Source organism: Perognathus longimembris, chromosome 6 (genome assembly GCF_023159225.1).
Source record: "Perognathus longimembris pacificus isolate PPM17 chromosome 6, ASM2315922v1, whole genome shotgun sequence".
Taxonomy (NCBI): domain Eukaryota; kingdom Metazoa; phylum Chordata; class Mammalia; order Rodentia; family Heteromyidae; genus Perognathus; species Perognathus longimembris.
In genome coordinates this window covers 53,261,651-53,275,871 of record NC_063166.1, presented here as the reverse complement: position 1 = coordinate 53,275,871, position 14,221 = coordinate 53,261,651, and the positions used below count along the sequence as shown (strand labels likewise).

Below are 14,221 nucleotides of genomic sequence, written 5' to 3'. Positions count from 1 at the left end.
CTAGAGGGACAGGGGTTGTGGACTAGGGGGAGGGGGGAGGGAGTGGGGGAGGGGAGACAGACGGAGTAACGGGCTTCGGTAGCTCCCAAAACAACATCACAATTGTCTTTCTAATCTGGTGATAAATATGCAAGTGGGACAACTACCCCAGAATTTTCCCAAGGGCCATCTACCAGCCCGGGGCACACTATTCCCTCCCACTTAACCCCACCTAGCCCAGAACTGCTTGGCGCCACGGGGCTTAGAATTTAGCACTATTTAGCAAAGCCTTTAAAGAAGTCTCCCCAGCGGAATCCAGCTCTAGTCTTAAATCTCAATTCAGAACCAAATGCAACCCAGCCCACTCCGGCAGCCAAGCCCTCCCCTCCACACACACCCCAGGCAGTCAAGTGCACAAAGGAGGAGTAAATAGCCTCTCTTCCGGAAAGTAACGGTTGCTTTCGCCACTCTAAGCAGAGACTAACGTTCTCCCACCCCAGCCCCTCCTCAGCCAGGGTGACAGGATGTCCTGGAGCTCCTCAGCAGCCTGGAGCACTTTATAGGAGGTGGTACTATAACTAACTCAAGAGGCTAGGAACTGATATTAGGTGCTTTAAAATGCCATCCTTACCTCTACCTGGCAGAGTCAGTGAAATGAGATTTCTTAATGGGGGGAGGTGGGGGTTAGCACATACTTTGGGCAGGTGATCATGGAAGTTCTATCTAAGAAAGCACTGGTGGGCATCCAGATAAGATGTTACCTACAATTCCGTTGCTCTCGACCCTGGACACTGGAAGGGTTATGAGTGCTAAATTTGCAAGTGAACCAACCATTGTAACCCATCAATTTCATTAACTAAAGAATTGTCAGTGCCTAACATACACATGTCAGCGCGCACACCTCCCGTCTAATAGACACTGTAATGGCAGTGTGTATAGCTGTGGTCGCAAGAGGCCCACTGTGTGCCAAGATGCCCACTGGCAGAACCACATGGCCCTAGGAGGACAGCATTTCTTTGTGCCAGGGTCTCTCCCCCTGGGTCCGGACAGCCTTGGCCATGAATCAGGTTTTGCACACTAAACTGGCCGAAGGTAAGTAAGTGTGCTAGATCCTGAGCAGTTCAGCACCAAGCGGAGACACCTAGGCGTCCTGAATCCGGTTAGGGAACCAGCCTCCAGGAGCAGGGGCACCGGTGACAGAATGCACCCAGGAACCCTGGCCGCCGCCCAGGGGCAGGGACAGCGGCCGAGGCAGGTGCCGGTGCCGGAGCGCCGCGACCCGCCGGCTTGGGGCGCGGGTGCGGAGTTGCGCGGGCGGGCGCGGCAGGGAGGGGCGCCAGCCCCCGGAGCTCGACGCCAGGGCGTGGCGCAGGTGGCGGCGAGGGCAGAGTCGACACCCTACCTTGATTTTTGACCTGGCAACAGGGTGCTGCTTCGCCGCCAGATGTCCATCTGGGCTCACGGCGTGGTGGGGCTCGGGGGTTTCACACTCCGGGGCGCGCGGCGACAAGCTGCTTTCGGCGCTTCCCGGCTCCCCAGAGCTGCTGCTGCTACTGCTGCTGCTGCCGCCGCCGCCGCCACTACCGTTGCTGCTGCTGCCGCCGTCGCTGCGACAGTCCTCGGGGGGATCGTGGAGCAGGCAGCCCAAGCTAACTGTGGGGGGAGGGGTCGCACCCGGACACCCACACAAGCGATGTCAGGTCCGCGTGCCGGAGGCAGTTTTGACCTGCGGGCGGTGCCACCGCCGCGCCGCCCCGCCCCGGACCTGGGCACCTCGCCAAGTGGGCAACGTCGCGGGGGCAGACTAAATCTCCAGTTCAGCCCCTAGAACAAGCTCGGGTGCTGGGGAGTCGATCCTCACTCCCCCCCCCCAACACCGGTGTCCACAAGGAACCGAGGGCTACGCGCGATGGTGGTCCCCGAATGCCAAGTTTCGCCCTGCGCCCCTGAAGATGAGGCGGATCTGACCTCCCCACCTAGCTGGGAGGTGAGGGGGGGTGTGACGGACCTTTCTGTACTCCCTGGAAGACGTGGGATTAGGGTGAACCCTTATTGTCCTTCAACCCCCTTCCTGGGACACCTCGGCCCGCGCTGCAGCCAACGGTCCCGCCGCCGGGCAAATAGAGGCTCTCACTAGGGGGAAGGGATCTCGGCGCTGCCCAGGTTTCTCAGGCTCGTTTGCATCGTCTTTCCTCCGTCAGGAAGAACCCCCCACCCCACCCCACCCCAAGGTCCGCAACACAAAGAGGGAGATAGGTGGGGAGCCCAATGCTGGCCCAAAGGCAGGGCGAATCTGGCCACCCCTTCCCCCACCCGGGGCGCCCCGCTCCCAGGCCCGGCCCCCGCGCGGCTCTCACCTGGGATGTAGGTGTCTGCCCTTTTCTCATCCGGGAGCTCATCCCAACTGCGGGCCGAGACTCCGGGGTTCCTCCTCTTCACCAGGAAGACTTTGGGCATGGTGAGGATCGCCTCTCTAGACGGCGGACCCCCCCTGGCTCGGGCTGCTCTCGGCTAGGGGCGGCGGTGGCGGCTGGGTCCCCGGCTCCCGGCGTCCAGAACCCACCTTCCCGCCTCGCCTGCCCTCTTCCTCCACCCCCCCCCCCCTCGCCGCGGTGTTGCCCGGGCCTCTCCCCCGCACTCCCGGCGACTCCCAGCCTCCAGGCTCGGCGACACCTATGCCTTAAATCGCGGGTGATACCACGCCGGGGAAAAAGTTTCATAAGGTGAAATAGAAAAGGCACCAGGAAACTTGGGAGCGAGCATGCGCCCTGCAACATAACGGTGTCAACAAGCTCGCTACCTGTCCGACCGGTTCCGGCGGCCGGGGCTGCTTGTTCCAGCCCTTCCTTAGGCATGAATGTTTGCAAAAGAATTTAACGTCTGATTCGTCCCCACTCCTCTTTTTCAAAAGAAAAAAAAAACTAAAAAAAAAAATCAAAGCCCCTGCCTCCTTTCCCCATAACGCGCACCTCAAAACGAACTCTTTGAAGTAAAAAAAAAACCCAGATCCGCTTTCCCGGGCACCCCTCTCATGAATTGGGGCCTCCCACAAGTTGTCGTCGCCCCCCCCCCTCCCCAACACACAGCAGTGAATTTGTCTCTGATAAAACAAACCAAAAATTGGCTCGGTTTCTCGACTTTGTGGATCGTATACAGGGCTTGCTGAAATCTCGGGGGTCGGAAGTGGGAGGCGGAGGGAGACGCTTACCGGTAAGGGGAACTTCGGTTTTTAAATTGACCATCATCTACAACAAAGCCCTTCACAAATACAATCATCATGCACTTTAAAAGCCAGCATCTTCAGCAACACATTGTTACCGATTTGTGCCACAAAGGCTAAGAAAAACGGCTTGCTCTTCCAAAGCAGCTTCCTCACCGTTAAGACCTTGCACCCCAAGAGCCCCCTCACCCCCCAAATAAACACACAATGGAAACAAAAGCCAGGTGTAGGTTATGCAAACATAGCTTCAAAGCAGGTCTGCAGTTCTCGTCCTTTCCCGTTATTGCCGTCTGTATCCACCCGAGCCCCAAATTCTGGGGCTGGGAAATACCTTTCTTTCCAGGAAGCCAATAATTGAAGATGGGTACGCCCTCTCATCAGCTCAACCCGGGAGATGAATGGAAACCTTTGGTTTTGTTTTTGTTTCCCCTCTTATCTTTATTCTGGAAAGGAGAGGGAGAGGAAGAGGGGAATAGAGTTGGAAAAAAAGAAGGGTGCTAAGTTTCCAAGGGGATCTGTACTCGGGCTGGGAGCCTCGCAGCCCCTCCCACGGCCCTGTTGCTGTGCGTTCCCGGCCGCTCGCATAGCGGGATCTCCGTGGGCGCCCGCCACTCGTGGGCTGGTCAGAAGTGTGCCAGCTGCCGGGCTCTCTCGGGTGCTCCGGGGCGCGTCTGGCCAGAGGTGTCCCGGCGTCCGCAGCTCACAAAACCGGCCGCCTCACCTGCCTGTAACCTGGGGCGGCGCACCTAGTCTAAGAGGCCTTGGAATCAACACAGCGGTTTTTTCCCCTCTGCCTTCTTCCGCCTTGGGGACACAGCAGCCTGGTAACGGATTTCTTGGCTGGCTGGAGTATTCTCAAGGCGCACGGAGGGGAGGGGGGCAGGCAGTTCTGTTGGGGCTGTGAAATAGACACGATTCGTCGTCGCTCCACATCTGCCCCCAAGTCTGGATTCAACTCTGAATTCCAGATTTTCTCCGGGAAACACCATTTCAAAATAAACAAGGACTTTGATCCCGATGAACTGATGGAGGAAGACGTGTCTTACTGCTGCACGAGGAAACCAGGCGCGGTTCTTGGCCACCAGGCTGGTGGCGCAGTTTCTGGGAGACTCTGTAGATGTATTTTTATCTGCCAACAAACGAGGTTTGCTAGAGAGAAAGAGCTTGGTTGAATGAAAGAGTAAAAAAAAAAAAAAAAAAAAAAAAGTAAAATTATGAAATCACAGAATTATACCCCATCTTTAGGAATCCTTAAAACTTCATTCAAAATTTGTTTTTTTTTTCAAAATGCCTTACTTTATCCAAGAAGCAGTTAATTCCATTAATGAAATGTATTTTCATTTTTAAGAAAAACTGGATTTCAAATTGATGAGTGCCTGAACCACTTGGTCCATTTCTGAAAATATTATAAAAGTATAGGTTATATGCCTAGAAATCTGGGAATGGAGAATAACAGATAATTACATTCTAGTCTATGACTGTGGAATGCATAACTATATTTGCTAGGTGTTCATTCAGAAGAAATGAATTGTCATGTGTTTTTTTCATTTTATATTTTCTTTTTTAATTGTTATTATAAAGGGGAAGTACAGAGGGGTTACAGTTACATAAGTCAGGTAATGAATACATTTCTTTTTGGACAATGTCACCCCTTCCTTCACTCCCTGTCCAATAGGTTTTTTCATTCTCTTTCCAATCAGACCTGATAGGTGTTTATGAAAATTATTAGCATATGTAAAAGGACAGCTTTTGCCTCCGCTGTAGCCTGAAAAGTAGGATATTAGCCCAGTCCTTCTGAAAAACTCTGCTTAAAGTTGGAATAGTCAGAAGCTAACATTGGGGATGAGGGTCCTGTATGGCATCCTTAGAATGTATCTGCACATTGCCTGAATACTTCCAGTGCTCAGAGCTCATTATCTCAAATAGCAATCTATTGAGATACTCATGTGATCATTCTATCATCAGAGAACACTGATGCTATCATGTTTTTTTCTGTGTTACTAAAATCTTCCTTGTCCATTCATATTGCCTCTCCTATCCTAGGAGCAGCTAGACCATCTCTGACTCCCCTTCCACAGATGCCCCCTCTTCCTTCAAGTCTTCCTTTGATAGTTCTTCAAGTTCATGGTGGCAGCAGCATTCTGTGGCAGTTTTGTTTGTTCTGTTGAGAGTTTGGCCTTGGTTTCCAGGCTGATTTCAAACTCTCAGTCCTGCCTCAGCTTAAAAAATGACTTATTTTCTCCAGTAATGTACAGCAAGTAGAAAATAGGCAGATACAAACTTGTTCTGTGGCATGATTCATTTAGGGTTTTTTTTTTAGATTGTTCTTTTGTTCTTGACTTTTTGTTTGTTTGTTTGTTTGTTTGTTTGTTGATGGGATCACCTTATGCAGCCCAGACTGATCTGGAACTTGAGAGCCTTCTTTTTCAGCCTCCAAATGCTGGATTACAGGCTGGACACTGTGCCTGGCTAGATATATGTTACAAACTGATCCATCTGTGGAAGCAGAGCCCAAGAACAAAACAAGCCTGCCAGTTCTCACCACTCCACTAAACACTAGATCAACATTCTTACAAGTACTGAAAGAAGGGGCTGGGAATATGGCCCAGCGGTAAAGCGCTCACCTCCTATACATGAAGCTCTGAGTTGGATTCCTCAGCACCACATATATAGAAAACAGCCAGAAGGGGTGCTGTGGCTCAAGCAGCAGAATGCTAGCCTTGAGCAAAAAGAAGCCTGGGACAGTGCTCAGGCCCCGAGTTCAAGCCCCAGGACTGGCAAAAAAAAGAAAAGAAAAGAAAAGAAAAACAAGTACTGAAAGAAAAATGGAAGAAATAATGGTACAAAGATTCTTTATATCTCTTTTTTTTTCTTTTTTTATTGTAGGTCATGGGCTTGAACAAGGGGCTTGGGCACTGAGCTCTTTTGCTCAAGCTCAAGTTCTACCACTTTTTTTTTTTTTTTTTTTTTTTTTACCAGTCCTGGGCCTTGGATTCAGGGCCTGAGCACTGTCCCTGGCTTCTTTTTGCTCAAGGCTAGCACTCTGCCACTTGGGTTACAGTGCCACTTCTGGCCATTTTCTATATATGTGGTGCTGGGGAATCGAACCCAGGGCTTCATGTATAAGAGGCAAGTGCTCTTGCCACTAGGCCATATCCCCAGCCCAGCTCTACCACTTTGACCCACAACTACACTTCCACTTTTCTGGTGGTTAATTGGAAATAAAAGTCTCAGGGACTTTCATGCCTGGGCTGGCTTTGAACCACGATCCTTAGATCCCAGCCTCCTGAGTGGCTAGGATTACAGGCATGAGCCACCACTGCCTGGCATCTTTATATGATTTTTAAATTAACATACATTATACTTTTTTTTTTTTTTTGCCAGTCCTGGGTCTTGGACTCAGGGCCTGACCACTGTCCCTGGCTTCTTTTTGCTCAAGGCTAGCACTCTGCCACTTGAGCCACAGCGCCACTTCTGGCCATTTTCTATATATGTGAGGCTGAGGAATCAAACCCAGGGCTTCATGTATACAAGGCAAGCACTCTTGCCACTAGGCCATATTCCCAGGTCCACGTTATACATTTCTTAAGGAAAAAGATAAAGTTGTCATTTGTAAGCAAAACAATTGTTTATGAAAAACTCAGAAGAATCTAAGAGTATTTAGAATCAATAAGGGAAACTATGAGGTCATTGCATAGAAAATCTGTATTAAGGGCTGGGAATGTGGCTTAAGGGTAGAGTGCTTGCCTAGTATGCATGAAGCCCTGGGTTCGATTCCTCAGCACCACATAAACAGAAAAAACTGGAAGTGATGTTGTGGCTGAAGTGGTACAGTGCTACCCTTGAGCAAAAAGAAGCCAGTGCTCAGGCTCTGAGTCCAAGTCCTAGGACTGCCACCCTCACCCCCAATCTGTATAAGTATGCTGTATCCCAATTGCATTTCTAAATGTCTGCAACAATAAAGAAAAATGACTTATAATAACAACAAAATGAAAAGCATCTCGAAATGAATTTTTTCTTTTCTTTCTTTCTTTCTTTCTTTCTTTTTTTCTTTTTGTCAGTCATGAGGTTTGAACTATGAGCCTGGGCACTGTCCCTGAGCTCTTCACCTCAAGGCTAGCTCTCTACCACTTGAGCCACACCGTTCCCAGTTTCCTAGTGGTTAATTGGAGATAAGAGTCTCACAGACTTTCCTACCTGGGCTGGCTTTGAACCTGGATCCTCAGATCTCAACCTCCTGAGAAGCTAGGATTACAGGCATGAGCCACTGGTGCCCAGCTCTTGAAATGAATTTTTGAAAATATCATGCAAGCTCATAGTGAATTAGCTTAGAAAACTTTTATTGGAAGCCGTTAAGAAGATTAACTAATCAGTGGGAAGATTTACCATATGACAGACTTGGAAGATTTCAGAATCACAAATTTTAAATTCCCAACTTGGGCTGGGAATATGGCTTAGTGGTAGAGTGCTTGCCTAGCATGAATGAAGCCCTGGGTTCGATTCCTCAGAACCACATAAAAAGAAAAAGCCAGAAGTGGCACTGTGGCTCAAGTGGTAGAGTGCTAGCTTTGAGCAAGAAGAAGCCAGGGACAGTGCTCAGGCCCTGAGTTCAAGCCCCAGGACTGGCAAACAAACAAACAAAAAATACAGAAGGACAAAGCATGTGGACTCAATAGGTCAAATAGCAATAGAAATTAAATGGTGTGGCATAGATGCTCTTTAGCCCTTTGTTAAGTGTATGCTAGTATGCAAACAACATGCATCCTGTTCTCCACAGGGGCCAGCAACCCCTTGTCCCACCAGTGAGAGGTCCTATGTTAAGGATATCATCTCCTGAGATTTACACAGTCTGGTAGAACTGAGTAAAAGAACTTAGAAAAGAAGGTCTTTTGTTTCCTCCCCATTGTCAAGGCATATTTGCTTCTAGAGCAGTACTAGAAAAGAAGATCTACCAGCTTCAATTCTTTTTTTTTTTTTTTGCCAGTCCTGGGTCTTGGACTCAGGGCCTGAGCACTGTCCCTGGCTTCTTTTTGCTCAAGGCTAGCACTTCTGGCCATTTTCTATATATGTGAGGCTGAGGAATCAAACCCAGGGCTTCATGTATGCAAGGCAAGCACTCTTGCTACTAGGCCGTATTCCCAGCCCCCCCCCAGCTTCAATTCTATGTAAGGAAACATCCAGTGTTTCCACCTGCTCTCCAGATCCCTTCCATCATGGTCCAGTAATTGCAGTCTCACTTCCATAGGGAAGTTTTGTTTCCCCATTCTCAGCCTGTGCGGATCTAGACAGGCTAACTCCACCCTTCCTGGGGTTCTAATTAGAGCCTTCTGTCAATGTGGCCACAGTGATTGCTTCTAGGGCAGACATGAGACCCAAACAGAATGGACTCTGTGGATTAGCAATGATTGAAATTCATTCTTCTGAGAGGAGGGAAGGGATGTTATCAAGTCTGGGGATGGGCAACCACTTCTGCCACCTGAGAAAGATACCAACCGAGGAAAGTAAAGCTAAGAGATACAGCAAGACTGAATCCTCCATATAGTACTAGGGCCAGCTGTGCATGAAGCAAAATCTCCCCCTTTACCCTTGAAATGATCAACTAAATTCTCTCCTTCCACCCTCTCTTTCTGTAAGGAAAGATCTCAAGATCCTACTATGTAGCCCGAGTTGCCCAAGAACTCATCAACTACACTTTCTCTCTTGTTTCTGAATGGCTCGGGATTGATTCAGTTATCCATAGAAGAATTGTTAAATGTTCTTAAGATGCTTATAAAGTGAATGTGAATCCAGATTCATAAACTCAGATGTGCAGATGATGGCATATGATTTTATTTTCTTTAATCTGACTTGAGTCTTGTCCTACGTAGTGGGTTTGTCAAGTCCCTTCCCCTTGCCTCACCAGATCATGTCTCCAGGGATAGGCATAAAGGTTCTCACTACTCATTACTACAGCTAGATATCCAGTCTCTGCCTTTCTCCCTAGCTTCAGCCTTTCTCTCCCTCCTCGAACCTGTGTCTGTACCTCTTCCCCATTCATAATCTTATCTTTCTTTAAAGACTGCACTAGAGGTAGATTCGAAAGAGCTTGATCTCTCAACCTAGCCCTCTTCAAAGACAAGAGAGCAGAAAAGTAGGGCTACCTCATTGATCATAAAGAGAAAGAATTATTACTAGAAGAAAACACAAATTACTGTCTCAATTTTCTTACTACAATGTTTGTCATTGTTTGTCATCTGTTCCTGTTTCAGAATATTTTACTGGACTGTGGTAACTATTAACAGGGAAGCAAGAAGTGAGAAAGTTATTCTTCTTTGATCTTTCTGATTAGATTCAGGCAAAAGTCTTCCCTTGGTGACAATTGGTCTTAACATCTTTCTATATCAGCTAAATTCCTGTTCATAAACAAGTAACATCAGACTTTGATTCTTTTGGCAGGTAAGCAATAGGTTCTGGCTAGAATTGGATAACATTATTTTTTTTTTAAATTTTTTAGTTGGTCATGGGGCTTGAACTCTGGGCATGGGTGCTGTCCCTGAGCTCTTCAGCTCAAAGTTAGTGCTCTACCACTTGAGCCACAGTGCCACTTCCAGTTTTCTGGTAAATAATTGGAGATAAGAGTTTCAAAGACCTTCCTGGCTGGGCTGGCTTTGAACTTCAATCCTCAGATCTCAGCCTCCTGAGTAGCTAGGATACAGGTGTGAGCCACTGGTGCTGGGCAAGGCAACTCTTCTATTCAAAAGAAACCCAAAAACATTATGAGCCAGGAACCGTATATTTTCTACTACAGTGACCCTTATACCAACAAAAACCATATGAACCTACTTAGAAAATAACTAAAAACAGTTGGGAATGTTGCTCAGTGGTAAAGTGCTTTAGCACGCATGGAGCCCTGGGTTCAATTCCTCAGTACTATATACACACACATACACACAAAAAACCGCCAGAAGTGGTGCTGTGGCTCAAGTGGTAAAGTGCTAGTCCAGAGCAAAAGAAGCTCTGGGCTGGGAATATAGCTTAGTGGTAGAGTGCTCGCATTGTATGCATGAAGCCCTGAGTTCGATTCCTCAGAACCACATAAAACAGAAAAAGCCAGAAGTGGCACTGTGGCTCAAGAAAAAGGAAGCCAGGGACAGTGCTCAGGCCCTGAGTCCAAGCCCCAGGACTGGCAAAAAATAAAATAAGAAGCTCAGGGACAGTGCCCAGGCCCTGAATTCAAGTCCCAGGACTGGTAAAAATAAATATAAAAACAAATAACTACAAGCAAAAAGGCTAGAGTTATAGTTCAAAGGATAAGACCTTTAGTTCAAACCCCAGTAATACACACACACACACACACACACACACACACAAAAGTTAACCCACCTTCTGTTTAAAGTTACAAAGGCAATAGAGGAAGTTAGGAATGAAGAAAAGTAGAACAGTGAAGACAACCATTCATAGACAGGTACAACTCATTCATATTTGTGTTAAGCCAGTGTCTGTGGGGGATTCAGAGCATAGCAGCTTCCATCTCCTCGGCTTCCATAACAGCTGCAATTGCTATCTTACTCCAACCCTGCTCTACATGTTTGAGTGAAATTGACCCCAAATAGCCGGCAGTTCTGAAAGTGTTAGTCTGTGGCCCAGGACTCCCTTCCTTAGAAGGAAAGAAAAAGGTTGCGTGGGGCTGGGAATATGGCTTAGTGGTAGAGTGCTTGCCTAGCATGCATGAAGCTCTGGGTTCAATTCCTCAGCACTACATAAACAGAAAAAGCCAGAAGTGGTTCTGTGCTAGCCTTGAGTTCCAAGCCCTCAGGAACAGAACAGAAAAAGGTTGCCTGCCTTGGTTCTGGGCCAGAGCAGGTGCATGCAGAGACATGCTGCAATTGCTTACATAGGAAGAAAACCCACTTGGGTCTGCTTTTGTGCCTGAGGAGCTAAGAACCAGGGGAGAAGGAAGGAGAGCCAGTGTATGTTCAGCAGTGCCAAGCTGAAACAGAGTAAACTCCCAAAGGTCCCTGATATAAACTCAGTACAAACCCAGGTAGAATAAAAGTGCAACAGATCACTGTTCTGGGAAAATCTGAGCTCTAATGATGACTTGGGATTTATACGAAGCAGATTCTGCCTCCTTGAAGGTAGCTTCAGGGAAACTGAAATACTTACCCCACTCTACAAACTCCTACCTACCAATGGCCATGAAAATTGGTTCCTAATACTCTTCCCACCTAAGTTAAAATGGAAAAGACTGTGCTAGAGTTATCACTGTTAGCAGATTTGTAACATCTGAATCAGGGAGGTTTGTTATAGCATATCAAAAAAAGGAGGTATGGAGGAAGGGACTTGTCCACAGAGCTGAAAGATTCCAAGCTGGGATCTCCACTGTACCTCCAACAGCTTTTAAGGTGGAAGACAGCAAGGGAAAGTGACATTGTCAAAAAACAAAACAAAACACTTTTTACCTGAGTCATGTAACTGTAACACCATCTTCACAATGATTTTTTTTTTAAAAGATCACCAGAAGACAAAGCACAACTCAGTCTAAAGATCTTAACTGGTTTTATTTTCAGGAATTGAGCGACACTTCATTCCATAAAATAGATTGTATTTCCCAGTGGACTGACTGGGCAGAGGACATTAGTTTAGTTTGTCAGTCATGGGGCTTGAACTCTGGCCTGAGTGCTGTCCCTAAGCTCTTCAGCTCAAGGCTAGTGCTCTACCACTTGAGTCACAGTGCCACTGGTTTTTGGGTGGTTAATTGGAGATAAGAGTCTCTTGGTCTTTCCTGCCTGGCCTAGCTTTGAACTGTGATCCTCAGCTCTCAGCCTCTTGAGTAGCTAGGATTACAAGCATAAGCCACTGGCACCGGCTAGGAAGTTAGTTTTTTTTTTTTTTTTTTGCCATTCCTGGGGCTTGATCTCAGGGCCTGAGCACTGTTCCTGGCTTCTTTTTTGCTCAAGGCTAGCACTCTACCACTTGAGCCACAGCACTGCTTTCTGGCTTTTTCTACCACTAGGCTATACTCCCAGCCCCAGGCAGTTTTATAGAAAGAAAAGTACTGAAGAAAGCGGAAATGAAACATAAAAAGCAGATTGGTCATTTCAAAGTTCTCTTCAGGGCTAGGAATATGACCTAGTGGCAAGAGTGCTTGCCTCAAATACATGAAGCCCTAGGTTTGATTCCTCAGCACCACATATATAAATAAAAAAGGCCACAAGTGGCGCTGTGGCGCAAGTCGGCAGAGTGCTAGCCTTCTGTAAAAAGAAGTTAGGGACAGTGCTCAGAGTTTAAGCCCCAGGACTGGAAAACACACACACACACACACACACACACACACACACACACACACACACACACACACAAAACCGTTTTCTTCATTGTAAGGCAAGGGTCTGAACACGAGAAAAGGAAAACAAGGACTAGTTAACATCTAACTACTTGAGGTTTATCTTTTTGTCTATGGATTAAGGCCAAGTCAACTTCATTATTATAACAATGGGAGCTGGCACTTTGGGGAAAACTTGTCTGTTATCTCCCTAATCCTGATTTCTGGGAAATTTAGATTAGCCATTTGATTTGAGACTAGTAAAGCGGACTTGTAATGTGAGTGACTCATTACACTTTGATTTTTTTTTTTTTTTAAGCTTGGTATGTTGGGAGTACTGTAAAAGGTTTGTCCAAAACAATGGCCCCCTGGAATTCTTATTTAACAAGGCTGATAAGAGAGAAAAGGCAGGGAACATTTTCTTTCTCAAAAATAAGGAATTTCTTTTGTCTGGCACCTCCCTTACATTCTAAGCAATACCTGATTCTCTAAGGCCCACATTAGACGAAATCTGATCATGCTCATTCATTTGTTTCTGGCTACTTTGTGCTACCACTTCAAAGCCATGGAGACTGCATAGGCCACAAAGTCTAAAATATTGGCTATGTGGTGCTTTATAGAAAAAATTTGCTGATTCCTTTAAGCTAGTGGTTCTTAAACTTTAATTCTGCTGCTGTTTCAAAGATAGACACTTTGAGAAACATGGTACCAAACTTATGATTTTACAATTTATTTTTTTTTTATTTTTCTTTCTTTTTAGACAGGGTCTTGTTATGTATCCCTGGCTTGTCTTTCAAGACTGGCCTCAGCCTTCAAGTGCTAGGATCACAGCATGTGACATGCCTGACAAGAGATCAGCATTAAGGCAATACCCTTTCTTTCCAGGCTCTAAATTTTCAGTCCTGGCTGCTAAGACCATACATTGAGTGAGAATTCTGCCTAATTTCGACTTCTTAAGCAATTCCAAGACACAAACTCCAGTTTCAACTCCATGAGAGTTGAGGATGTCTGTATGATGGAAGCTGAATTGCAATATGTCTGGGAACGAGTGACTGTTGTAATAGAAAGCCTTTATCAAGTACAATAGCTTATATAAGAAAGATCTATGCAACAACCTTCACTGTGATACAACCAGGAATTCTTAGAATACGTAAGGTTCAGGACTCAAAAACTACTCAAATTCAATTACACTGTATACAGTAGGTCAGAACACCCATAATTTGAACTTGCAAAAAAAAAAAAATGAGGGCTGGGGATATAGCCTAGTGGCAAGAGTGCCTGCCTCGGATACACGAGGCCCTAGGTTCGATTCCCCAGCACCACATATACAGAAAACGGCCAGAAGCGGCGCTGTGGCTCAAGTGGCAGAGTGCTAGCCTTGAGCAAAAAGAAGCCAGGGACAGTGCTCAGGCCCTGAGTCCAAGGCCCAGGACTGGCAAAAAAAAAAAAAAAAGAAAGATCTATGCCAGGCGCAGGTGGCTCACACCTGTAATCCTATCTACACAGGAGGCTGAGATCTGAGGATTGTGGTTCAAAGCCAGCCTGGGCAGGAAACTCCGTGAGGCTCTTACCTCCAATTAACCACCAGAAAACTGGATGTAGCGCTGTGGCTCAAGTGGTAGAGTGCTAGCTTTGAGCTGAAGAGCTCCGGGACAGTGCCCAGGCCCAGAATTCAAGTCCCATGACTGACAAAAAGAAAAGAAAAGAAAAACAAAGAT

General features: G+C 46.9%; 1 protein-coding gene across 1 annotated transcript in view; it reads right to left on the bottom strand.

Annotated features, from left to right (window-relative positions):
* Ovol2 (ovo like zinc finger 2) overlaps window positions 1–2,488 on the bottom strand; it is a 34,918-nt gene extending 32,430 nt beyond the window's left edge. Inside the window, exons 1-2 of the mRNA XM_048347412.1 lie at window positions 2,337–2,488; window positions 1,382–1,632 (exon numbers count right to left, since the gene is read on the bottom strand). Of these exons, the coding sequence (XP_048203369.1) occupies window positions 1,382–1,632; window positions 2,337–2,436 (351 nt within the window). The 5' untranslated portion in view covers window positions 2,437–2,488. The remainder of the gene's footprint in view (window positions 1–1,381; window positions 1,633–2,336) is intronic.
* Between the last annotated feature and the right edge of the window lie 11,733 nt (window positions 2,489–14,221).